Source organism: Rhinolophus hipposideros (genome assembly GCF_964194185.1).
Source record: "Rhinolophus hipposideros genome assembly, chromosome: 17".
Lineage (NCBI taxonomy): Eukaryota > Metazoa > Chordata > Mammalia > Chiroptera > Rhinolophidae > Rhinolophus > Rhinolophus hipposideros.
The window spans coordinates 45,224,711-45,251,365 of NC_138063.1; the positions used below are offsets into that span (position 1 = coordinate 45,224,711).

At 37.0% G+C, this 26,655-nt stretch overlaps 1 protein-coding gene and 1 pseudogene across 3 annotated transcripts in view; one reads left to right on the plus strand and one right to left on the minus strand.

The window, feature by feature from the left end:
* Positions 1-892: 892 nt before the first annotated feature.
* LOC308509858 (chromobox protein homolog 3-like) lies at positions 893-1,954 on the minus strand (annotated as a pseudogene). Its single transcript has 2 exons — positions 1,732-1,954; positions 893-1,212 (listed from the first exon to the last, which is right to left on the minus strand). The product of its transcript is annotated as a chromobox protein homolog 3-like (transcript).
* A 2,156-nt stretch (positions 1,955-4,110) lies between these two features.
* The window catches only part of SMCHD1 (structural maintenance of chromosomes flexible hinge domain containing 1), a gene marked incomplete at its 3' end in the record, with an annotated part of 146,327 nt that continues 123,782 nt past the window's right edge, over positions 4,111-26,655 (plus strand). For both annotated transcript variants that reach the window (XM_081079113.1, XM_081079114.1), the window contains exons 1-5: positions 4,111-4,613; positions 11,485-11,560; positions 12,480-12,641; positions 21,284-21,366; positions 22,035-22,165. In XM_081079113.1, coding sequence (XP_080935239.1) covers positions 4,437-4,613; positions 11,485-11,560; positions 12,480-12,641; positions 21,284-21,366; positions 22,035-22,165 — 629 coding nt within the window. In that variant the 5' untranslated portion in view covers positions 4,111-4,436. The remainder of the gene's footprint in view (positions 4,614-11,484; positions 11,561-12,479; positions 12,642-21,283; positions 21,367-22,034; positions 22,166-26,655) is intronic.

A 26,655-nucleotide genomic window follows, 5' to 3' on the forward strand; every position in this document is an offset into this window, starting at 1 on the left:
CCTTTCAGGGAGTTTTGCAAATAAAATGTTATATTTATATGACTGTAGATATAAATAGTAGTTCTGATAAGGCTGCTTTAGATAGTCCAGTTTGAATGGTTTACACCATTATACAATTTAAAATGTTTATATTTAAATTGTCCAATTAATTAGATCACCTTTTGAAATGTTATGGCTTCAGGAAAAACTTGAGGTGATCTATTTCTTGGGTTGCTCAGAATGATGGTGTCCCCAAAGCAATATACGTAGACTTACTCATGATCGTGAAATGCATTTTGTTTTGGTGAATATTAAAAAAACCAACAATAATCACTTACATATATAATTACATATACACACAAAAACAAACCCAGAATGGTCCTTAGGCATCATAGGTTATATAAATTTTGATTGAGTAATGACTGTGGAAATTTTTCTAACATTTAGAAAAGCTCTTTCTAAAGCAGAAGAAATCATATGCCATTGTTTCAAATGTTCTTTTCTCATAAATGAAGCAACTGCAGAAAGCTTTTATTTGTTTAAAATAATGAGTGTTATTGATGGAAAAATAAAAGCAACCAATCCCCTCAATATTATTCAAAGTGAACATATTAAATTTGGTTTTCATTAGAATTTAATTATTTTTGACACTAATAAATCATAAAAGCATATACTGGGGGTATCAAAAAATGTATACAAATGGACACTTTGCTCAGTGTTGCTCAAGCAGTAGTTCACCGTAATCAGAAGTGTCTGGACGCTGATGGTAACCACTTTGAGCCCCTCTTGTAATTGCAGAAGTCAAACGTGACTTGTATTCATTTTTTGTTATCGGTACATATTATTACAATTTTAATAGTTTTTCTTTTCTTAAAATGTGTATGCATATTTTTGCCACCCTTTGTATACATAATTATCGAGCATCTTCTGGACAAAAATGCCAAATTTGTCTCTCTTCAAAAAAATTACAATTTGAGGACATTTCATGTTTTCCTCTTTGCCAGCACCAAGTCTGCCTCATCTGCATCTTTCCATTTCATGGAAAACATTAATTCTCCACTACTGTCTGTGACACCAATTATTCCTTCAGGATCAAGAATGCTGTGAAAGTGTCTTGATTTGTTGGCAGCATTTCTTTTCTTCTTTGATCTGCTATCATCAGATTCACTGTCAGATAAAGGTTTTCTTTTTGTGACATCTTTTTCTTTACCAGCTTTTAAGGATTAAGAAATACTTCAACTTATCCATAAAAACACGTGTGCTCCAATGTTTATTGCAGCTTTGTTTACGGTGGCCAAGACATGGAAATAACCAAAATGTCCTTCGATAGATGAATGGATAAAGAAGTTGTGGTATATATACACAATGAAATACTATTCGGCAGTAAGAAAAGATGATATAGGAACATTTGTGGCAACATGGATGGATCTTGAGAGTATAACGCTAAGTGAAATAAGTCAGACAGAAAAAACAGAGAACCATGTGATTTCACTGATATGTGATATATAAACCAAAACAACAAAAGAACAATACAAACAAATAAGAAACAAAAACTCATAGACACAGACAATAGTTTAGTGGTTACCAGAGGGTAAGTGGGGGGTGGGGGGTGGGAGATGAGGGTAAGGGGCATCAAATATATTGTGATGGAAAGAGAACTGACTCTTTCCATGTTGGACACACAATGGGTTTTATAGATGATGTAATTTTACTAACAAATGTCACCCCAATAAATTAAAAAAAAAGAAATACTTCAACTAACTCAGGATGATCTAAATTTTCTTCAGGTTTTTAAGTTTTGTCCACACCTGTACATCTCTTTCACTAAAGGAAATACTCTACCTTTCCATTCACTACCCATCGGTCCAATAAGTTTTTTACTAAAAAATCTTTAGGCTCTACATCTTCAACTTTTTTACTCTTTTCCATTTTGTTTATTCCCCATTCTTTGCAATGTAGTTTTATTGGAAGCCATTTTAAATTGTGGACTTGAAGAGCTATATTTTGTACTGCCTCCCAGCACCTCTGGTCTGGGTCTGTGGTATGTCAGATTATAAGGGCCACATCCCAGGGCAGGGAGCATGGGGAGCTGTGCAAGAAGCCATTAGGTTTGAGGGTAGGTAGTTATGCTACAATAGATAACTGGTACAGTGACACTTAAAATTTTCTATTTTATATAAGATGGCTAATGAAAATAAAAATTAAGTCAGTTGAGAACTATTTGTGGAACTGGGTCATCTCAAACTCTTATTTGTGATGAAAACTAAGTAAGGAAAAACTCAAAATCTTTCTTTGCTAAAAAGTTATTTAAGGAGTTTCTTTCTGAAAACAAAGGTGACTGTCAAATGATTCTGAGAGTGCTTCAGGCTGCCATACTACCATATAAGACATTGACTCAGATGACCTCTCAACAAAAAGATACATATCAATGTTTCCACCAATAATTGCCCATAATATTGTGGTACACTTCTCTGGTAGCATTTTGGATCGCTCTCCTCCTACAGAATATACTGAAATCTCTTCTAAAGACAAGAGTTTCTGTTTGTATTTGTATAATTTGGTATTACAGAGAAATGAGAAATAACCCTGATGGTGAACATCTGAATCTAGTCCAGTTTGATGAAATAGAAAGACAATTAATTTTACTCATTAACTAAGATTTAGACAACAATTTGTCTTTTTCTTGTGTCATTTAAGTCAAACACCATTACATAATGGAATAGAAAAAAATTTCACCTGAATTTAAAAGGTAAAAGATGAGATGTCAATGAACTCCCATAGGCATTGAGGGTTACTTTGTTTTCTGCCTCCTCCGCCCCCCACATCTCCCTTCAGGAACATGAATGGCATTTGGCCACAACTTGCCACTTCTCGATTTTATCTTCCACCATCTATTTTGCTCCTCTCTCTCCACTTCCAGCCCTGCTGTTTCCCAAACATATGCGTGTCACACTTTTGTTCCAACTGTGTGTTCTACCTGTAATCTTTTATGTCTAGATGCGCGCACACACACACACACCCTATGATGATTCTGGAACATCGTTATAAGTACAAACAAATCTAGGTTTCTAACATACACTAGGGACATGAGTACTATCCATATAACTAACCATGAAGATTTTGGCAAACCCGGTAACAGAAAATATACTAAATATTACCCAAATATTTAGTTTGAAGAATTAAAAAAATCCCCAGTCTGCTACCCTCTGGGCTTAGTGAATTAACATGTTACTCTCAAGTACAAAATATTTACTAAATATTTTTAAAAATTGCGGAGTAAATGACTAAACCTAGAACTCTAACAATGACAGTATTCTTTATTGTTGAATTAGGGCACTGCACTCCCACAATAATGATACATAAGGCTTTTACTGAAAGCGTACTGTATGTTAAGCATTTCGCGGATGTTAGCTAATTTAATCCTAGTCACTCTTCAGCATAGGTATTCTCATTCCAAATTTCCATGCCAATGGTGGTAGAGGTGAGGCACATTGTGGAAGAGTCAGACGCGGAGATACTGCAGAGACCAGAACGCTGTCCGTGTTCCAAGCCCCTCGGAGGCCACGTGAAGGAGGTCGCGCTGGTCACAGAACCTTGGTTCGGACGTTCTCAGGGACCAACTTTGTCCGGGTGGCCCACACGGGAGCCCAACACAGAACCACTGGGAAATGAGGCGGAAAAGGTAGCGCAGGGTCTCCTGGCATCTGCTTTCTCCCGGTGAGAACCTACGTGTTCTCTGCGGGGGAAGTTCCACCCGGCGAGGTCTACGGGCCTGACGCTTCCCACTGCTGCGTTCACCCGACGCGGCCGCGGGGGTCACAGCCTACCGGGGGCTGGGGACACGAGGCCGGGCAGGTTCGGTCGGGTTCAGAGAGAGGAGGGAAGATACCAGGATCCTCTCGATCGTGAGAAAATAGTCACTCGGAAGCCACCCTCGCCGCTCCCGGGACTGGCTCTCCCGCCTCACTTACTGAGTCGCCCCCCAGAGCGCAGGCGCCCACGAACGCCCGCGCTTCCCTCCAACTCCGTGAGGGCGAAAGAGGCGGGGCTTGGGCGCCGAAACCCCGCCCCGGCCTGCGGTCTTCGCCCCGCCTTCTCGGAGAGGCGGGCGGCCCCTCTTGCTCCCGCGCCACAGTCCAGGGCGGTGGCGCTGTTCTCAGGTCGCGCAGCCAGACGCGCCTGACGGGCGCGGGTCTGAGCGCCACGTGCCCCCTCCTCCCTGGGAGCTGCGGGCCGCGGAAGTGACGTGGTGTCCGGGTTTGAATCGGTTCCCGGGTGATCCTCGCGCTAGCTGCTGCTCGGCCGCTGCCGCCGAGGGAGGAGCTGCAGCGCGCCGGGGTTGAGGCCTCGCGCCGCCCGGGGGACTGGAACTGAAGGCGCAGTGCGGAGCAGCGCCTGGGCCCCGAGCGCCGCGGCGGTAGGCAGCGGCGGTGCTGTTTTCTCTCCTTTCCCCCAATATGGCAGCGGCGGGCGGCGGCGGGCCCTCGGTGGGGACTGGAGAGGGCGGCGGAGGCGAGGACTGCAGGTCGGTATACTTGTTTGACCGGCGCGAGAAGGAGTCGGAGCTCGGCGACCGGGTGGTGCAGGTCGGAGAGCGCTCGGACTTCGCGGGATTCCGCGCTTCTGTGTGTCAGGTAGGCGAAGGGTCAAAGAGGGATGCGCGGGGAGAGTTTGGGTTCTGAGAGTGACGAGAAACCCAAGTTTCTCACTAAGGACAATAAACCTGTCACCCGGCCCTGGTACGGCGGCCTTGGCTTCTCCCTCCCCGGTGCCCGCCATCTCCGTGGTCGGGCGTCGGGAAGCCTTGGGTAGCTCCTACCCCGGGACTCGGAGTGTCGAGCCGGCTCCTCCTTGGGCCTCCCTCTGCCCCTGCCCTTTAATCGGGGGGTGGGGGGTGGCGTTGGCTCGCTGCCCAGGGTTTGAGACCTCGGGTTTAATTGGCTCGTGGCGACCTTGGTAGTCAAAGGCCTTATAGCTCATCTTCCAGGAGGGAAAGCTACTTGTGTCTCTTTCGTGCGGAACTTTTAGTTTGAAAGAAGAGAGAGTTATCTGTGATGGCTTTGTTAGGCATGTTTTGATGGTGAGAAGTTGTGAAATTCCTGGAGTCGATTTATCTCAGGTTCATTAAATGATGGAGTAATTAATTTTTCCGGTCGTTCTGTCAAGGTTTGCAGATCCGCGCCGGCCGGGTCCTTCCGTGGTGGGAACAGTTGTCCACGTTAGCCTCGCAGGGGGAGCTGCCCTTCTGGTTGTCTGAACCCTCGCTCTTGGGTGTTCCTGAGCTAACTCGCAGAGTGTCCCTGGGTCGCTGTGGGACACCAGAGAAGGGGTGTGTGTGTGTGTGTGCGTGCCTGTGTACTCACGCACACCCACACGTACATACCCACTATATTAGTTTGCTTTAAAAATTAATGACTAAGTAGGGAAACCAACTTTAAACTGTGAAGTGTTTTATAGATTTAAAGTGATGTTGGTGCCCGACTTTAAAGAGGGGTTAGTGTCGTGCCCTGCATTAATCATAGGAAGTTCTTTTTAAGCTGTAAAGAACTCTTAGCCACCGAGCAAAAAGAAGTTTGTGTGTAACAGTGTTTTAACTTCAGTAGGCTGATGATTTAGTACTGTTTTAGAGACACAACTCTTTAGAGCTGCTGAACTGATTGAAATCAAGACCCATAGTATACAAGAGATGTGAGAGCAAGGACTTTGATTTGTTCACAGCTGTTTTCCCAGTGTCTATAACTGACTGGCTCATAGTCATTGCCCGAATTAGAATGAGTATTTGAATGAAGACAAAAATGTATGAACTTAGAAGTTCATTCTGTGCCTTGATATGGCAGATTCTCATGTGTTTGAAGAATGAATGAAAGCATGCTTCTCTTTTTTGATGAATGTTTTGTATTCAAAACTGTCCCACAAAAAGGAAACTATGTTTATTATTTTTATTGTAAAAATATTAGCACATTAGAGAAAATATAGAACCAGAAGGAAAAAGTAAATCTTTACTCACTGTAAAACATAACCACTGTTAGCACTTGGGGTTATTTCTTTGTATCCTTAGCCCACATTTTTTTAAATTGTTAAATTTTTGGGGTGACATTGGTTGATAACATATAATTTTCAAGTATACAGTTCTACAGTACATTATCTGTATATTGCACTGTGAGTGCACCATGCCAATCTAGACCCCCATTTTTTAAAATAGCTGTAATGCATGTGATATTGTTGGTGTTTTTCGATTTTAATGCAAGTCTTCATAAAGTTTGATATAATCTGTTTAGGACCACTGTTTACATAACTAAATCTTTACTTTTTGTTGACATTTACATTACTTTCAATTTTAAGTCATGCCATGATAAACATCTTTGAACACAGAGTCTTTCATGTTTTTTTTTTTTTTTTAAGAATCTTAGGAGCGAAATTCCTGGATTTTCCTGGTTTCCTGGTCAGGAACGTTTTTAAAGTTCTTGATACATATTTTTAAATTGCTTTGCATAAAGGCTATACTAATTTATCTTCCCTTTAGAAGTAAATTCTCCCCTGTGAGAAGTCTCAGTACCTGTTAGCTAGGGGAAGTATTATTAGCCTCTTATTACAGAAGTGGAAATTCACTTTTGGAGATGGTAACTCACTTAATTTAAGTAAGACAGATAATACAGTCAAATTAGGATTCAAACCCAGAATCTATATTTTCTGTTTTACCACTCTGCCTCAAAATGAAGTTCTTTGTTATAGAGAACAGATATATGTACATATGTATTTCATTCTTTTAATATTTTAACTTGAAAATCAAGGAAAATATTTCCTTTGACTAATTCTTTACTTCCTTCTTCCTAATTTTTCCTGCTAGAACAGATGAAGATTAAATTTGATTAGTGAAGGCTGGTCCGAGTGCAGTGGTGTCTACAATTAAATTTGATTAGTGAAGAAAGAGCTAGTAAGAAAAAGAAAAGGAAGACTCTTGTTCAGAATTTACTTTTTAAAGCATCATTAGATTATGTCACCTAGTCCTGTAACCTTATCTCCATTACATACTTGAAAAACTGAATTAAATTACTGAATTAACTTCCAGGCTTATACAGTTAATGAGCAGTGAAACTGGGATTGGAATTTAGATATGTTTGATTGTACAATTGTTTTTTTTTAAACCCTCCATATGGCCCATACTATCTTCTGACACCTCCATTTTCCTTGTTAGGTGGAGGAGGAAAAATAGTGCACTATTTTAAAGCTTTTCATTAAAACTTATACCAATAACTGTAGTGCTAGAAAGTATTATGGATCCTAAACTGTTATTTGGGAAAACTAATTTCCTGGAAAAAGGGAGCAATCAAGAGGAAGGAAGAAGAAAGGGCAGATAGGGTAGAAGCCCTTAGACCTGTGGTAAACAGCTGACTGTTGACTCACCTGAGGAATCAAAGATTAGAAAATGACTCATTTGGCTAGTTCTTAAATATGAACAGATATTAAATCCCATGTATGCAAACCCTCCTTTCCAACCCCAATTTTGAGGAAATCCCTACTTTTTCCTTTGTATGGTTCCACTATACTTTATTATACCTTGTTATACCGTGGCACTTGTTATACCGTTGTACTTTTTTTTTATACTATATGCTCCTTGAGGGCATATAATAATTAATAGCTGTTTAGTTAATGAATCAATCTCTTACTTCCTCAAAAAAATTTGTACATAGGGTACATTATGTTTAAAATTCCAAAATATGGAAAGAAAAAAAGAAAAGTAGATGTAGGAAAGAATAGAATAGTAACCTAAAGAGAGTTAATAAATGGGAGTTCATTTGAGATAATACGTATCTTAACACCAATGCTGAGCCATGAAACCAGCATTGAGTTTCTTACAGGTCAAAACAAAGAAGGAAAGATAATTGATAGAAAGTCCACAATATCCATAAAATAAAAACATTCCCATTTCTAGGGCAGCAAAGCTTTGATTTGAGCAAAATTTCTTCCTAGATTCCTCACAAATCCTGACTTTGATAAAATGGACAACAACCTTACAGATAGGAAAGGCTGCTTATCTTGTCCTTTAATACAAGGTAAAGTGTATGTTGTTTAGGGTAGTGCAAGCTGCTTTAACCCGGTACCACCAGAATTTTGTAGAGATTTCTCATTGAAGTGCAATATGGGTGTCCCTGGTTTGGGGGTGATTCAGGGACAGAGCCATTGGATATAATGCCAAAGCACAAATCATTAAAGGCTAGTTTACAGTTTTAGAGCAGTGCATTGAGGTATGTAGTTTCTGATTGACTTAATGCATGGATACAATTTAAAGTATTTGAAGGTTTTTATGGACTGCTCTTTATAAATGTTTTAAAATTGGTTTTTGAGAGAAGTTGGGTAGCAGGTAGGTTGAAGCTGACCTAAAGACAGGAAATGCAGGTACTTTATATTACTCATTAAAAGCAGATCCATATGCTTTAACAATTAACTCAGAAGAAAGTGGGATTGAAGTGCTTTTATAAAAATGAGAAAACCTAATCAAAACTTTTGCCCAAATTGAATGTTATCCTGCTTTCATATAGACAGAGGCAGAGGAAGTATATCTGTAATCAAGGCCAAGTTAGTACAACTACATGAAAGACTAGTGTACATCTGAAACATCTGATAAGATACATTTTAGATAAAAAATATGTAGAGAGAAGAGTATATCTTGAATAAAAGCACAATGTAAAAATATTTAATTTATGTTTGAATTATCACCTATAACAATTCTGAATTCAAGAAATAATTTTTATAGAGAATTATAGGTAAAGCATAGAGAAAGATAGTTTATCATAATTGAGTAATAGAATTATGGAGAGATTGTATGGCATAGTTAGATATAAATACTTTTCAGATGTAATTAATAGATCTTAAAAATTCAGTTTACCACAGTTTTCTAGTAACTGTAAGAACAAATTTTGTTGTACAGGATGCAGAAGCATGTGCTCAATTGGGACATTGTGGAATAAAATAGTAATGAACTAAAAATCAGAGATTACACAAAACCTAGTAAAGATCCGAAAAGACAATTTTTATTTCTGTTAAACAAATAGAATATTTCCCTCATCAGTATATGTCCATAGCTTGATTTCTCTAGGATGGAATTCATTGGATATGAGTATCCTTAATTTTACTGAAATATACCAAATTGCTTTTTGATATGGTTGTGCTAATTTTCAGCCCTATCAGCAAGCAATGTGTAAGTCCAATTTCCCTATATGGTAGCCTATACTTTATATCATCAGGTTTTAAAAGTTTTGACAGCCTCATGGGAATAGTAATCGAGTTTTAATTTCTCTGTTAACTAGTGAGGATGAGCATATTTTCATATTTTCTAGTTTTTTCCTTATTGCTTATACTTTTTGTATATTTCCAGATATCCTTTTCTCTATCCTCCAAAAATTATTTTCCTATTTTTCCTATTAATTTTGGATTAATATTCAGCTTCTTTAATTCTCTTGAGATTTATTTTTGTGTTTTTGAGATGGGGATTTTATTTTACCTGTTTCTGTGAAGTTAACCAATTGTCTCAATATCATTCATTGATTAGTTTATTCTTTCCCCACCAATTTGTAATGTCACCTCTTCTATTTTCCAAACTGCCCATGTATGTATATGTGGGCCTGTTTTAAGGTCCTGTCTTCTTTTCCACTGGTCTATTCTAGTGTATTTTAAATCAGAAATTTTTCTTGTAAAAAGCTTCAAACATATATAGAGACAATAGTATAATGAACCCAAATATGTTCATCACCCAGATTCACCCAGTTACCAAGTATTTACCACACTAGCATCATCTTTGTCTTTTATATCCCAGGTCTTATTTTACTTCACTCCTGTATAGGTCAGCATGCATTTCTATTATCACACCATCAAAAATAACTTTTTAATATTATCTAATAGCTCAGTCCATACTTGGATTTCTTAGATTGTCTCAAAAATGTTTTTTTTATAGTTGGTTTGTTTAAATCAGGATCCCAACAGGGCCCTCATTGAACTTGATTTTTTATATTTACTTCTTTTAAAATTTAGATCATTTGAGCAAAACCCCTTTCCCCCAATCTCTAGTTTTTCCTGATGTTGATCTGTTAAAGAAATCAAGTAGGTTTTTCTTTAATATTCCACTTCCTGGATTTGTCTGTGCTCTTTATGGTGTAATGTAATTTGTTCTATCTCCATATATCATGTAGACTATCTCCATATATCATGTAGATTGTTCTGGTATTTCATATTACATCACATCTGTGGGCACCTAATGTATAGGTATGAGTCACCCACTGAGCAATTCTGAGATTGAATTAGTGGGATTCAGGTAGTTTCAGCTGGATCCCTCTATAATAAAGTTATGAATCTAGTGGTTCATCCATTGATGGTGATGTTCTGATTGCCATTCCTCCTGTATTTATTAGCTGGCATTCTTTAAAATAACAACTGTGCTTCATCAGCTAGAGCTATTTGGTTACCGTAAAACACAGTTGGTATGAGAAAGCAGGATAAATGCTTTATTCTTTTCCTTTAATTTGTCAGTATTCAGAGTAAGGATACCTTAGTTTCCTTACTGGTACCTTAGTTTCAGTAGTGACCAGTAAAGAAGAGTTGAGTATCACTAGTACAGATTTTTTTCAGTTGTCTTCAGTGGTAAGGTTGTCTAGATTAACTAGTCCACCATTACATAAAGCAGAAGTCAGTCTTTTAACTGTACATTGTTGTGTTGTTTAATTTTGGAAATAACCTGTGTCTTTTAATTTTAAAGATATGTAAAATGTTAATGACTACATTAACTTATTTTTCTAATTCTAATTTTTTGGCTAGTTGTCAAATTTCAGTTTTTCATGTGTTCATTGGTCATTTATTTGTATTTTTCTCTTTTTGATTGTTCATGTCTCTGTTGATTGTCACCTTGATTTATGAAGGCTTTTTTCCTCCTAAGGATGCTATCTCCTTTTGCAAGCCCCTCCAGAATTTACAATTTGCCTTAATTATTAAAAGTTATTCTTTTGGAAGGGGTTATAATAAAGATTCTTTAATATAAATTTCCTGCACAACATGATTATTTTTACTTTAATATTATAAAATATTAACCTTTATTTTCTTCTAGTACTTTTTTTTTTACATATTTAAATATTTAATCTATATGAACATGTCTTATGTTAATACTTTGCTGCAAATAAATTTACTTCTATATTGACATGAAATAATGCCATTTCTCTGGGAGGGCCCTGCTGATGTTAAAGCCTTTCCAAAATATGTCACCTATTTACTTGTGGTTCTAGGTGGCATATCATAGCAGAAAAAATGAACTTGTTAAGCAAATAAGTAATTTATAGATTTGTATTTAATTATGAAAAGGCAAAATTAAAAAATATCAGGACATTTCTTAGATAAATAAACATAATAATTATTACAAGATTATAATATACTACCAATATTTTCATATTCTTGAAAACTTGATTGGGGCATTTATTTACATTGTGTACTAATTGATTTTATTCCTATTGTTTTGGATAGACGCTTGGCATTTCACCTGAAGAGAAATTTGTTATTACAACAACAAGTAGGAAAGAAATTACCTGTGATAACTTTGGTAAGCAACGTTAAGTTCATGCTTTTATGTTTAATACGTTCTAGTAAACCTTAGGACGATAGCTATTTGATTACATAGATAAGCATCTAAAAACTGTTGATGATTTTGGTTACTTTGTTAGGATGGGGCAGGAAACTATATGTTCACAGTTTGTGCAGAGGTCATATTTTTCAAGCAAGTTTATAGAAAAATTGTTGATACCATTTATGGCTACAGAAGACCTCTGGCTAGATCCAGCACCTAGCCACTGGTCCTCATGTGGGCCCTCAAGAAGCTAATTTTCCGGGGCCGGCCCGGTGGCTCAGGTGGTTAGAGCTCCATGCTCCTAACTCCCAAGGCTGCCCGTTCGAACTTGAAGCTGAATGGCACCCTCCACAACTAAGATTGATAGGACAACAACTTGACTTGGAAAAAAGTCCTGGAACTACACACTGTTCCCCAATAAAGTCCTGTTCCCCTTCCCCAATAAAATTTTTTAAAAAAGAAAAAAGATTCTCTCTTTGTTTAAAAAAAAGAAAAAAAAAGAAAAGAAGCTAATTTTCCAACGTAACTTGGATTCTTCCGTTGCCGTTTTTTACTCAATTAGATTCTAAAACCTGCCATTTTTTTATACCTGACTCCTTTTGAATTTAACTATTCTTCATTTCTGTTGATACCACTCTAAAGTAGTTCCTCATCTGATTTCCTGGGATAATTTTACTTACTAGGACTTGAGGGTTTCAGATAAGTGGAAGTTTTGGGCCTGTTCAACTGATAGTCTTAACAAAACACAATTGAATTTATATATTGAGCCATCGTTTGAGGTTTGCCTGTACCATCTTTAAAGATATTTCATAGATAAAATTTGCATATTCAAAATTATAAATTCATTGTGTTTCTGATGCTAGCTTCACCTTAAAATACGACCTTTTGATTACAGATGAAACTGTTAAAGATGGAGTTACTCTATACTTGCTACAGTCAGTGGATCAGTTACTATTAACAGCTACAAAAGAACGAATTGAATTCCTACCTCATTATGATACACTGGTTAAAAGTGGCATGTATGAATATTATGCAAGTGAAGGACAAAATCCTTTGCGTAAGTATTCCATTTATACTAATTTTGATAAAGAATTACTCTTTGTTATCCCCGATCGCATGTACCATTCCTTCACTTTAAAAAATTCTCTCATTGTACTTTATTAGAAGACTGATAAGTCATTGTGAGCTTCCTTGGTTCAGCCTCTTTATCACAATATAATTCTTTTTTCACCTAAGTCATTTCACTTCATAGTAAAGATATCTCTCCTTTAAAACTACTCTAGTATTAGAATTCATTCCCTCAACTCATAAGAGATCTTGTATCTACACATTTTTCTGTCTCACGTATACGTGGGCCTCCTACAGACCTCTCCGAATTGAGTAAAGAATTATATTACCTTGCAAATTTATATAGCTAAACCGTACATGTCAGTGGTCTGTGTTCTGATTTCCATTTCTTTATTATTTCCTTCTTCTTTACTACTTTTGGATTGTTTGCTAGTGATCTTTACAAATCAGTTGATTTAGAGAGTCCTCTGTCTGGACCCTTCCAAAGTCTTTAATAGATTTAGATGTTTATTATAAATTTGCTTATTAAATATATATTTTTAATTGTATATGCATTGTAGTTTGTAGGAAATTGGAAAACAGTAGATAAGCAAAAAGAACATTAAGAATATCCATATCTCTACCATCGTGATAAAACCACCATTAACATTTTTGTGTTAATCATTTCAGACCTTTTCATATTGTTTGGGTTTTTTTTCTGTTTTAGTGGTTTTTGTATGATGCATACTACTTTAACCTAGTTTTTTGTTTAAAATAAAATGAACATCTTGAATACATATGCCAGTGAATATTTTTAAGGTTAAACACTATTTAGATAACAATATATTGAATAGTGTTCTGTTATTAGACATTTAGGTTCAGATTTTTTATTACTACAAATGACTGAATATTCTTGTGACTAAGTTTTTGTGCCCATCCTTACCTTAAGTGCTACTAATGCTATTACTGCTATCAGCTGTAGTGCCAGTTATTCTATCAAGTGCTTCATGAGCATTTTTCTCATTTAACCTTTGATCTTACGTGGTAGCTAATGGTAGGTAATGACCCAAGTTTGCAGAAGAAACTGAGGCTAACAGATTTTATGTAACTTGCCAAAGGCCACCCTACTAGTAATTGTCAGAGCTAGGATTTGAACCCTAGCAGAGTGACTTCAGAGCTTAAACTCGTAACCAGTATATTTATTACCTCTGACATTGGGATTTTGATGGGGATTGCATTAAATCTGTATATTGCTTTGGGTAATATGGCCATTTTAACTACGTTGACTCTTTCAATCCATGAGCATGGAATGTCTTTCCATTTCTTTGTGTCTTCAATGTCTTTCAAAAATGTCTTAAAGTTTTCAGCATATAGGTCCTTCACGTCCTTGGTTAAGTTTATTCCTAGGTATTTTATTCTTTTTGCTGAAATTGCAAAAGAAATTCTTTTTTTTATTTCTTTTTCTGAGATTTCATTGTTAGTATATAGGAATGCATTGGACTTTTGTATGTTGATTTTATAATCAACAACTTTACTGTATTCGTTGATTGTTTCTAATAGCTTTCGGTGGCGTTCTTAGGGTTTTTATATATAGTACCATGTCATCTGCAAAGAGTGATAATTTAACTTCTTCTTTCCCAATTTGGATGTCTTTTATTTCTTTCTCTTGCCTGATTGCTCTGGCAAGGACTTCCAACACTATGTTGAAAAGCAGAGGTGATAGGGGACAGCCCTGTCGTGTTCTGAATGTAGAGCAAAGTGCTTCAATTTTTCACCATTAATTATGAGATTAGCTGAGGGTTTGTCATATATGGCGTTTATTATGTTAAGGTTTTTCCTTCTATACCTATTTTATTAAGTGTTTTAATCATAAATGGAAGTACCTTGTCAAATGCTTATTGTGCATCAATTGATATAATCATATGATTTTAGTCCTTTATTTTGTTTATGTAAAGTATCACTTTGATGGATTCGCGTATGTTGAACCATCCTTGCGCCGCGGGGATGAACCCCACATGGTCGTGGTGAATAATCTTTTTAATACATTGTTGTATTTGATTTGTTATAATTTTGTTTAGTTTTTTTGCATCTGTGTTCATCAGAGATATTGGTCTGTAGTTTTCTTTTTTTGTGTTTTCCTTACCAGGTTTTGGTATCAGGGTAATGTTGGCCTCATAAAGTGAGTTAGGGAGTACTGTCTCTTCTTCAATTTTTTGGAAGAGTTTGAGCAGGATTGGTATTAGGTTTTCTTTGAAGGTTTGGTAGAATTCACTAGTGAAGCCATCTGGTCCAGGACTTTTGCTTTTCGGAAGGTTTTGGATGACTGATTCAATTTCATTACTGGTGATCTAACTGTTTAGGTTTTCCAGTTCTTCATGGTTCAGCCTTGGAAGGCTATATGTTTCTAAGAACTTGTCCATTTCTTCTAGGTTATTGAATTTGGTGGCATACAGTCCTTCATAGTATTCTTGGACAACCCTTTGTATTTCTGTGGTGTTCATGATAACTTCCCCTTTTTCATTTCTGATTTTGTTAATTACCATCTTCTCTCTTTTTATCTTACTGAGTCTAGCCAAGGGTTTGTCGATTTTGTTAATCTTTTCAAAGAACCAGCTCTGTCACATTAATTTTTTCTATTGTCTTTTTGTTCTCAATTTATTTAGTTCTGCTCTGATTTTTGTTATTTCCTTTCTTCTGCTGACTTTGGGTTTCACTTGTTCTTCTTTTTCTAGTTCTTTAAGGTGTAACATGAGGTTATTTATTTGGGATTTTTCTTGTTTCTTGAAATAGGCCTGTAATGACATAAATTTCCCTCTTCAAACTGCTTTCGCTGCATCCCAAAAATTTTGGTAGGATGTATTTTCATTGTCATTTGTTTCTATGTATCTTTTGATCTCTCCTCTAATTTCTTCTTTGACCCAGTCGTTCTTTAAAAGGATGTCGTTTAATCTCCATGTATTTGTGTTTTTTCCTGCTTTCTTCGCAGTTGGTATCCAATTTCAAAGCCTTGCGATCAGAGAATATGCTTGGTATGATGTCAGTCTTCTTAAATTTGTTGAGGCTGATTTTATGTCCCAATATGTGGTCTATCCTTGAGAATGTTCCATGTACACTGGAAAAGAATGTGTAGTCTGAAATTTTAGGATGGAGTGCTCCATATATGTCGATTATGTCCATTTCATCTAATGTGTCATTTAGGGCTGCTATTTCGTTATTTATTTTTTGTTTGTATGATCTATACATAGCTGTCAATGATGTATTTAAGTCCCCTAGTATAATTGTGTTTTGGTCAATTTCTTCCTTTACTTCTGTTAGTAGTTGCTTGGTATATTTTGGTGCTCCTTACTGGGGAAATAGATATTGATGACTGTTATGTCTTCTTGTTGTATAGTCCCCTTTCCCATTATGAAATGTCCATCTTTGTCTCTTGTTATCTTTTCACCCTGAAGTCTGTTTCATCTCATATCATTATGGCTACACTTGATTTTCTCTGGGTACCAATTTCTTGGCATGTCAATTTCCACCCCTTCACTTTGAGTCTATGCTTGTCCTTGTAGCTGAGATGTCTCTTGGAGACAGCATATGGTTGGGTTTAGTTTTTTGATCCAATCTGCTACTCTGTGCTTTTTATTGGTGAGTTCAGTCCTTTTACATTTAGGGTGATTATTGATATGTGAGGATTTCCTGTCGTTCTACCTTTAGTTTTCTGGTAAGGCTGTGTCTCCATTGTTTCTTTGCCTTTTTGTTGCTGTCTGTTGTTTCTGTGTAGTGGTATTCTATGATGTTTCTCTCTGTTTTTTCTTTTACTATAGTATATACTTCAGTTCTGAATCTGTTTTTGAGTGGTTGCCCTTAAGTTTATGTAAAAGAAAGTTTGATATTTAGAGTATTCCATTTTCTTCAGCACGCTTACTTTCTCCATTCCCATATTCCAGTTCACGTCTTTAGTCTCCCCCTTTTTATGTTTTGGTTGCCACAAATTGTCCCTGTTGATGGTGGTCGAATAGCCTCTTTTAGTGTTTCTTGTAGTGCAGGTCGTGTATTAGAAAATTCCCTCAGCTTCTGTATGTCTGGAAAGGTCTTTATTCCTCCCTCATATCTAAAGGATATCTTTGCTGGATATATTATTGTTGGCTCATAATTTCTTTCTTTCAATAGTTTGAATATTTGGTTCCACTCCCTCCTGGCTGGTAGAGTTTCTGCTGAAATATCTGATGATAATCTAATGGGCTTTCCTTTGTAGGTTACCGTCTTTCCTCTGGCTGCCTTGAGGTTTCTTTCTTTGTCATTGATTTTAGACAGCTTCAATACAATGTGCCTTGAGAGGACCTATTGGGATTGAGGTAATTAGGTGTTCTATTTGCTTCTTGGATTCGAGGATCCAGTTCTGTCCACAAGTTTGGGAAGTTCTCATCAACAATTTGTTGGAATATATTCTTTGTTCCCTTCTCTCTTTCTTCTCCTTCTGCTATGCCCATTATTCTTATATTGCTCCTTCTGATGGAGTCAGAAAGTTCTTGTAGAGTTCTTTCATTTCTTTTAAGTCTCAAGTCTGTTTCTGCTTCCATCTGTGTAATTTCCAGGTTTCTATCTTCGATGTCACTGATTTTTTTCCTCCATTTGGTCAACTCTACTACCTAAGCTGGTTATTTCTTTCTTAATTTCTTCTATTGAGTTCTTAATCTCCAGAAATTCCATTTGGTTCTTTTTTAAAATTTCAATCACTGTCGTAAAATGCTCATGTTGTTCTTTGATTGTGTTTCTGAGTTCGTTCAACTGCCTTTCTGTGTTTTCTTTCATCTCGTTGAGTTTTTTCAGAACTGCAGTCTTGAATTCTCTGTCATTTAAGTCATATGTTTCCATATCTTTAAGTTCCTTTTCTGGAAACTTTTCACTTTCTTTCTTACCTGTCTTGTTGCAGTGGTTATTAATGGCAATTACTGACTTTTATTTCTCTGCCTCACATCTATAGGAGCGGTTTCTGCAACAGGTTGATAGGAAGAGGTCTTTCTTTTGTTTTCCAGTACTTGTTGGTAGAATGTTTTATTTTTCTCTCCTACTGCAGCCTTTGTTTTCTCTCTCACACGGTAGTGCTATGTTTTCTCTGCACTCTTCCAGCTTCTCACACAATGGGGTGATTCCCTGGGAGACGGGCTTCTCCTCTGTTAATAGTTCATCTGGGTCACTGGGCTCAGTGTCCGTGTGGTTATGCGGAGAGCTTTTGAAGTTCCAAAGCTCTTCTTGCACCAGATTCAGAGCCCATATGTTTCAGCAGTTCTGTTTACTCCTGCTGTGATCCACCCAGATAGGTGGGGCCCGGGGCCGGGTGAGTGTGAGAGGTGGCCCAGAGCAATGGCTGTGACCACCACCATAGCCAGTCCTATTTCTGCAGCTCCCTCCCCTTTGCCGGAACGGGTTGGGCTGCAAATCTGTGTCTGCAGTCCAAAGTTCTCAGAACAGCAAATATTCTGTTCTTTAGATCTGACACTGCTACTGTTGCGCTTCTAGCATCGGGCGGGTGGGTGGGGGACGAGCTCTGGAGGGTAGGGAGGGGGCAGCTAGTCAATGCCTAAGGCTTCCGTTCTCCACTCGGCAGTGAGGGCTTAAACCACCGTTTTCAGCCTTCTTCCCTCAGTCTTTTCTCCGAGGTCTCTGCGTTGAGCGTTGGGTTCAGTTGTGTTATATGCTGCCTTCTCAGCCCTGTGGGCCATAAGCGGAGCCCTAGCAGTCCGAGTTCTTCCCTCTCCCGCAGCTGTGGTAGTTCCGGGATGCAGCAAGCTCTGAGCACTGAGCTAGGTCTGCGTCCTGCGCCCGTGCGGCTCCGTCTCCGCACTTCTCCCTTCCCTTTTCAACTCGTGCGATTCGCCCACCTTTAGGTGAATTCAGTAGTGAGACTCTTCGTCTTGCCTGTCTGCTATGCAGGCAGTTCTTTGTGGAGTTATTGTTGTTCGATTAGTTGTAAATTCTAGGGGAGCTTTACAGAGGCTCACCTCAAGCCCGCCATTTTGATGACGTCTCCCTCTTTTTCCAGCTTTTAAAGTAATTTATTCGGATATAATTGGCATATCTCCCTACCTTTTTAAATGTTGAAGTGTCTCAGGGCTTAGTCCTTGGTCCCTTATTTTCTATTCCTCACTTGTTAATCCCATCCAAACTCATGGCTCCAAAAACCACCTTTATGGCAGTGAGTCAAATGGAGGTGGAGAGAAATGGTTATTTTTAGTTAAGTATTGAAAATGATGCGAGAGTTATTTGCTGAATTCCAGTTTTGTCTAGCCAACTGTACACGTGGCATCTGCAGTAGAATATCTAAGATGGTAACCTTGACCTGTTCTCTGAATCCTGTACTGCACATAGTTTTCCCATCCCAATTGATCATTATCTGTCCTTCCAGTTTCTTAAGCCAAAAATCAAATTAATTCGTCTGTGTCTCATATAGTTCATTAAATCTGTCAGAAAATCCTGTTGACAGTATCTTCTGTCTTTATCTAGAAATGACCATTTCTCACTACTTCCATTGCTAACAGCAGGTTTGAGGAACCATCGTATCACCTAGATTATATATTGGCCTCTTAATTCATCTCTCTTGTCATGCCTGTCCACTTAAGGGGTGAGAAGTCAAATTGTGTTATTCTTCTAATGAAAACACTCATGGCTCCCATTTCACTTAAGAGGATAGGCCAAAATCTTTACAATTACATACTGGCCTTCGCAGTTCTGCTTAATACCTCTCTGACTTTGTTTCCCCACTCTTCTCCTTGCTTGTTCACTACATTGCCAGCTTTTTACTTAGCTTAGGGCTCTCTGCCTTGAATGCTCTTTCAGTCCTTGTCTCATTCCCTTATTTCATTCAAGTCTTGTTTGTCTGTTACCTCAACAAAACTTGCTTTGGTCACCCTATTTAAAAATGCAACTGTGTTCCCTTTATGCCTTTATACTGTTTTTGATCTCTTTTCTCTCTCCTTTCTTTTCTCTCTCCCTTCTTTTCTGCATAGCATATACCACCTTCTAAGATGCTAAAGAATTTACTATTTATTATGAGTATATTTGATTTCCCATTTTTCGCCACTAGAATGTTAACTCCAGGACTTTTATCTGTTGTGTTCAGTTCATAGTACAATGCCTGGCAAATAGTAGTTTCTTAAATGTTTGCATATTGAGTGAATCTTTAATTCTTTCTCTGGGGATAAATTTCAAATGCACAATCATGAAGTCAGTAGATATATGTATTTCTAAGACTTTTAATATAGATTACTTATCTCCCAGATTGGTTGTATCAGTTTTCATTCCTGTTATCATTATACGAAGAAGCAGAGCATCTCACTATTTATAAACTATTACTTTTGATTTTTGTGACTTACATTCCTAGGTCGTTCCCTACCTCTCTTTCCTTTGCCTTCGGTGTTAATTCTGGTTATTCTTGACAGTATGGTGGACATTTCTTCAAGTCATGCTGACCTTTTCTTTTTACACTTTTATCTTAGTGAACTGATTCAAGCCTTAACTATTGTCATTGAAGCAAAAATCTTTATCCCTGCCTGTCTTTATTCTCTCAGAGATGTTCCAATTCCCTATTGAACATCTCACTGAACTTGATATGGTGGTAGGGCATAGCACCTAAAACTGAATTTTTCTTTTTTCCCTTCTAAATTTTCCATTCATGGGAAATATGACCATTTATCCAGTCCTCTGGAGCAAAGACTCAAGACCATCTCGGATTTCTTTTTCTTTTAATTAGATACTAAAATTTACTCATTTCTTCCTTCCAAATTTCTCTTAACTTTTTTTTTTCTCCCTTTTCGTCAGTGTCCCTTCGTTTTTTAGAGTTACTACCCTTAGCCAGATCTTTTGTACATGTCTGATTTCTAGCTGGTTTATAAACATAACCATTCTGAAAGTCTTCAGAGTGTGGAAGGAAGTGCTTGCTGGAGTGCTACTCTGTGGATTAATTATAGCTTTAGTTGGGTTAAGTTTCAGGGGAAGTCAGAGACATAAATTTGGTGTGTTCCCCTTTTTAATTAAGGGAATAAAAATGGAAAATAATTTGAGTAGTGGCCTTGAAAAAAGGAAAATGTTAGGAACAATGCAGAACCGGTGATAAATGGAACATCAAGTTGGTTGTGTAGTAGAAAATCAATAGTTCTGTGTCGGTTACGGAAGACATGTTCTGCCACTTGACAAGTTGCTGTTGTTGATAAGATTTCTGTATCTAAATTAGCTCTTAATAGACATTTATAGTTGCTTTATATTTGCCTCATATCTCTATTTGTGCTTGCTTTTGACATCTGCTTAATGTAATTGCCTACCACAGTCCTGTTTGATTTTACCGTTGTGGTCTTATGTCTCCTATGTCTGAATATCTGTCTTTAGATTATAAACTTCTTGAGGCCAGGAATCATGGCTGGTTGACTCATTGTGTATAATGCTATACAAATATTGGTTGATGACAGCTTTTTTATGCTTGTGGTGATTGGTGATGATGCCTTTAATTATGTATTGCATTATTAGGATCTGTATAATACTTTAATTCTAGTTCTTTGAGAAATAGAAGTGATGACTTAAGGTACTTTAGAGTTTCTACTACTTGGAACTTTTATATGAAGTATTTGTGAGGGAAAATTTAAGCCATAATCTTTTCTCGTTCTCTTCCAGCATTTGCTCTTGCAGAATTAATTGACAATTCATTGTCTGCTACTTCTTGTAACACCGGAATTAGAAGAATACAGATCAAATTGGTAAGAAAATAGTGCTATAAAGCAATTTAACTTTTCCTGTTTTAGAAATAGTATAAGTTCATTGGAGAAAAATTAGAAAAAAAGATAAACTAAAAGTAGAAATAATTATCTGCTATCTTTTCATCCATTGTTAAAATTTTTTCATGTGCCCTTTTTTCTGTGCATAGATGTATATAATACATGTGTGATCATAGTGTACATTTTGTTTTTTTGTGATTTTTTTTTTAATATTTTTATATCATGAATATTCTACTATATAATGTACTATCGTTGCAGTTTCGTTTATTGGCTGTAACATAAATTATAATATAATACAAATTATAAATATAATATTAATCAGCCTACTGTTGTGAACATTTAAGGTTTTTTCTGTATTTTTGCCATTGTAACCAATACTGGCATGATAAACATCCATATAGGTCTTGTTACACATCTGTGATTAATTCCTCAAGCTAAATTCTGAGAAATGAAATTTCTGGGTTAAAGGACGTGAAGAATTCTAAGGCTTTTTTGATTCATGCAGCTGAAGTATCTTTTAGGTAGCTGTATTTGTACTTCCATCAGGAATGTATGAGTGAGCCCACTGAATCACTTACTATATTTAACTTTTCATGTTTTTAATATTGATTTTACTTTTCCTGTCTTTTTGAACTTATTTTATTTCATAGCATTTTGATGAAACACAAGGAAAACCTGCCGTTGCAGTGATAGATAATGGAAGAGGAATGACCTCTAAACAGCTTAACAACTGGGCCGTGTATAGGTTGTCAAAATTTACAAGGCAAGGTGACTTTGAAAGGTTAGAAAACCTTAATCACTTCTTTATGGGCAGCTGGATGTTTTAATAAGGATAAGAATTCATATATTTTTTTAGTTATACATGATGCATTGGAGGTTTTGATTTTATCAGAATATTTATTTAGATTTTGTATTATAGAATTTTTGTGATCAATACTTAGTTTAGAAATAGTCAAAACTACATAAATCATGTTGTGCCTATCCATTGAACAATTTTTTTACATTTCCTGAGTTATGTAGGAATTACGTTGTTATGTAGAGTACTTTGGAGCTTTTTCCCCTTACTAAGTTTTAGAGCGGTAGAATGGTTTTCAAATAGGCTTTGGTAGGGAGGGGGGGTGCCAGGTAGCTCAGGAGGTTGGAGCACGGTGCTCCTAACGTGTGCTACCGTGAGTGGCTGGTGGCCGGCAGCCATGAATGGCCAGCAGTCATCATGAGCGGCCCACAGCCGACGAGAGCAGCTGTTAGCTGCTGCAAGCTGCCATGAGCGGCCAGCCAACGACTGGGACTGACTGCCTCGACTGTCTCAACTGGTTGGAGTGCAAGGCTCATAATACCAGCATGGGCCAGGGAACTGCACCCTACAACTAAACTGAGAAACAATGGCTTAAAAACTGGGAGGGCAAAATTAAATTAAATAAAATAGGCTTTAGAAATCACCTGATGCCACTTTTAAAATAGATGGTGAACCACACATAGTTCTGTTGAGCCCACTATGCTCTACTTTCAGGTCTCTGTGTTACAATTTCTTTGTTACAAAATGTTCACAGCTGTTAGGGAATAGAATTTAGTCAGAAGTTTTGTATCAGAATGTGCTTGTAGAAAATAACCTTAATGAAAATGTCTTAGAGGAAACAAAATATGCTAGAAGCTATCAGGGATTTAAAGATTTAGGTCCTTGGAATATAGCTACCGAAAAATTCTAGTAAGTGCAATGACCCACAAATGTTTTGATATTTTTAGCTCTGTTGTGTACTTTAGGAAACACTTGCGAAGAGTCTGTTGGCATTCTTATTAAGTAGTTAGTATTTGTGCATATCCTGTTTTGCTCTTTGCTATGTTAAGGAAAGTCACCCAAATTTAAGGAATGATCTCAATAATATGTTAAAATTAATGTAGTTAGCATTCTCATTTCTGAAATTTCATCACCATCATAATTTCATCAAATTTGAGGCAGTATAGTGAAGAACAAAGGCTCCAGAATCATTTGGCCTTTCTAGTTGTATGACATTGGACAAGGTACTTGTCTCAGTTTACATATCTGTAAAATGGGGATAATACCTCATAAGGTTTTGTGAAGACCAAGTGAATGAGTATATGTAAGATCCTTAGGGTAGAGCCTGGCATATGGTAAGCAGTCAATAAATATAAGCTGTCACTTTAGTTATTACTACTCATTCTTGGCCTCAGACTTTTCTACAACTACTCTTTTTCACTGTTTTCATGAGTAATACCACTTCAAGGATTTATAAAATAGAGAAAGATATGGTAGAAATATTAGGCAGAAGGGAAAGGAGAATAGATGGTAGATTGATCTAAAAGGTCAGAAAAAAGTTCGTTAAATAAAATGGAAGAGTAGAAAGAAGTAAAGTCTATTAAAGTTAAATCTTAACTGGATTCATGGGACACTTATTTTTCTCTAGGTTTTAGCACAATACAAACTTTTAAACTTAATCCAAATGTTAGGGAATGTTTTGTTTAATTTTTGGCAGAAATCAACCTGTTGCTGGTTTTGGTCCTAGCTTTGTAGGTGTTGTATCAGTAAACAATCAGTTGTTACAGTTATGTATTCATACTGCTCGAGTCCAGTAGTAGTCCCTTGACCCATTCCAGTTTCTGTTAGCATCAGATGTACTCCCTCACTCCTGTAGTTACTAGTCCTTGAGAACAAATTATCAGTTGCTCTACTGCTTCCAGTTTAGTTTTTACTGGACATAAGAGTGGATGTCACAGGAGACAGGCTGTGGAAGAAAAGGATGAACATCCTAAGTACAAAATAGCTGACTATCTCTAGCTTCTGTCATAGTAGAGAGAAAAACAGAAGTAAACACACACAAAAATCACAATCATTTCAGTTATCGATTATTGCTATTAAGAACATATTGAGTTGTCTTGTACACCTGAAACTAATAAAAAAATAAAATAAAATAAATAAAAAAAATTAAAAAAAGATGAAAAAGAAAAAGAGATAAAAAATATGAACAATAAAATGGCAATAACTACATATCTATCAATAATTAGTTTCAATGTAAATGGATTAAATGCTCCAACCGAAAGACAGTGGCTGAGTGGATAAGAAAACAAGACCCTTACATGTTCTGCCTACAAGAGACTCAATTCAGATTGAAAGACAAACACAGACTGAAAGTAAAGGGATGGAAAAGGATATTTCATGAAACACGAAATGAAGTAAAAATAGATGGGGTAGCAATACTTAGACCAGACAAAATAGACTTCAAAACAAATGCTATAGCAAGATACAAAGATGGACCCATTAATCCTACTTTCTTGTGTATCTGAAGAAACCCAAATGCTATTTCAAGAGGACACACACATCCATATGTTCACTGCATCACTGTTTATCATGGCCAAGATGTGGAGGCAGCCTGGGTGTCCATCGATGGAAGAATGGATAAAAAGGAGGTGGTACTTATATACGTGTACTGCTATATACATGTTAAATACTATAACTTTATAATAAAATTTGATATCCCATAGTGCAAAAAAAAAAAAAAGAACATATTGAGTAATGTTAGAGCCTGATGGCCATGTCATTTACGTACGGTGAGTGGCCTCTTTGAATTTACATTTGAGTTGAAGATTGAAAGAAGAAAATATTCAAATGAAGACCTGGGGTAAGAGTATTCCAAGTAGAGGGAACATCAGAGAGACCCTGAAATTGTGAGCAGCTTGTTTTGTTTGAGAGATGGGAGACCAATGTGGTTAGAGCACAGTACATGAAGGGGAATGTAGAGGGAGATGAAGTGAGAGTTTTAATTTGACAATATCCTTTATAACTTTGAATCACCTTGGTACTACCTTTCTCTCTGCCCTTTATATTTTGAAAAATTTCAAACCAACAAATAAGTTGAAAGAACACTATTAGCAATCATATAGCTTTTACCTAGATTTAGCAGTTAAAGTTTTGCCACATTTGTCATCTTCTATATCTACCTACCTGCACACACACACATAAAAAAATAAAACACACTCTTACATTTTCTCTTCCTAAATCATTTGAAAGTAAGTTGCAGTATCTCCTTCGTAGGGAAGTTATCATAAATAACCATAGTACCATTATCACACCCAAGAAATTTATCATTGGTTCAAAATAGCTAATATAATGTCCATATTTAGATTTTTTCTCCCTTTGTCATGTCTCTCTGGTTTCCTTTGTTCTGTAGTAATGCTCCACACTTGTGTCTTTCATGAAATTGTCATTTTTTCCCCTAGAGGTCAGGCTAGTTATAGAATAATCCACAACCTGGATCTGAGTGTTTCCTAAGCACTCTTCTTTTCCTCAACATTTTATGAACGTTTTCAAGTGTACAGAAAAGTTGAAATTCTACAGCGAATACCCAGATACTCAGACCTAGTTTTTACTATAGATAGTTGCTTTACCACTTCTCTATGAATAACACTAACCTTCAGTTTATGTTAATTTTTGATTCAGTTGAAATAAATCACAGTAAACTTTTTCCTAATGCTTTAAGCATTGATATCATTATCTAGCATTCAATATTTTTTGTTTTGAGGTAAAATTTACATATGGTGAAACGCTCATACTTGTTTAAGTGTGTCTTTGTTGAATTTATTTTTTTGTGGCCATATAATTCATATGCCATAAAATTCACCATATTAAAGTATACAATTCCATGGTTTTGAATATAGTCACAAAGTTGTGCAACCATCATCACTAATTTCAGAATGTTTTCCTCACTCCAAAAGAAACCCTGTAAATTTGTAGTCACTGTCCCTCTCCCTCCCTACTCCTGGCAATCATTAATATACTTTTAATAGTTGTTAATCTACTTTTTTAGTTGTTTTTCTGGGGATTACAGTTAACATTTTAATTTATAACATTCCAGTTTGGATTAATGTGAATTTAACATCAATAATATACAAAAACTTGGGGGCCGGCCTGGTGGCTCAGGCGGTTAGAGCTCCATGCTCCTAACTCCGAAGGCTGCCGGTTCAATTCCCACATGGGCCAGTGGGCTCTCAACCACAAGGTTGCCACTTCAACTCCTTGAGTCCCACAAGAGATGGTGGGCAGCGCCCCCTGCAACTAAGATTGAACATGGCACCTTGAGCTGATATGCCGCTGAGCTCCTGGTTGGCTCCCGGATGGCTCAGGTGGTTGGAGCGCATCTTCTCAACCACAAGGTTGCTGGTTCGACTCCCACAAGGGCTGGTGGGCTGTGCCCCCTGCAACTAGAAATGGCAACTGGACCTGGAGCTGAGCTGCGTCCTCCACAACTAAGATTGAAA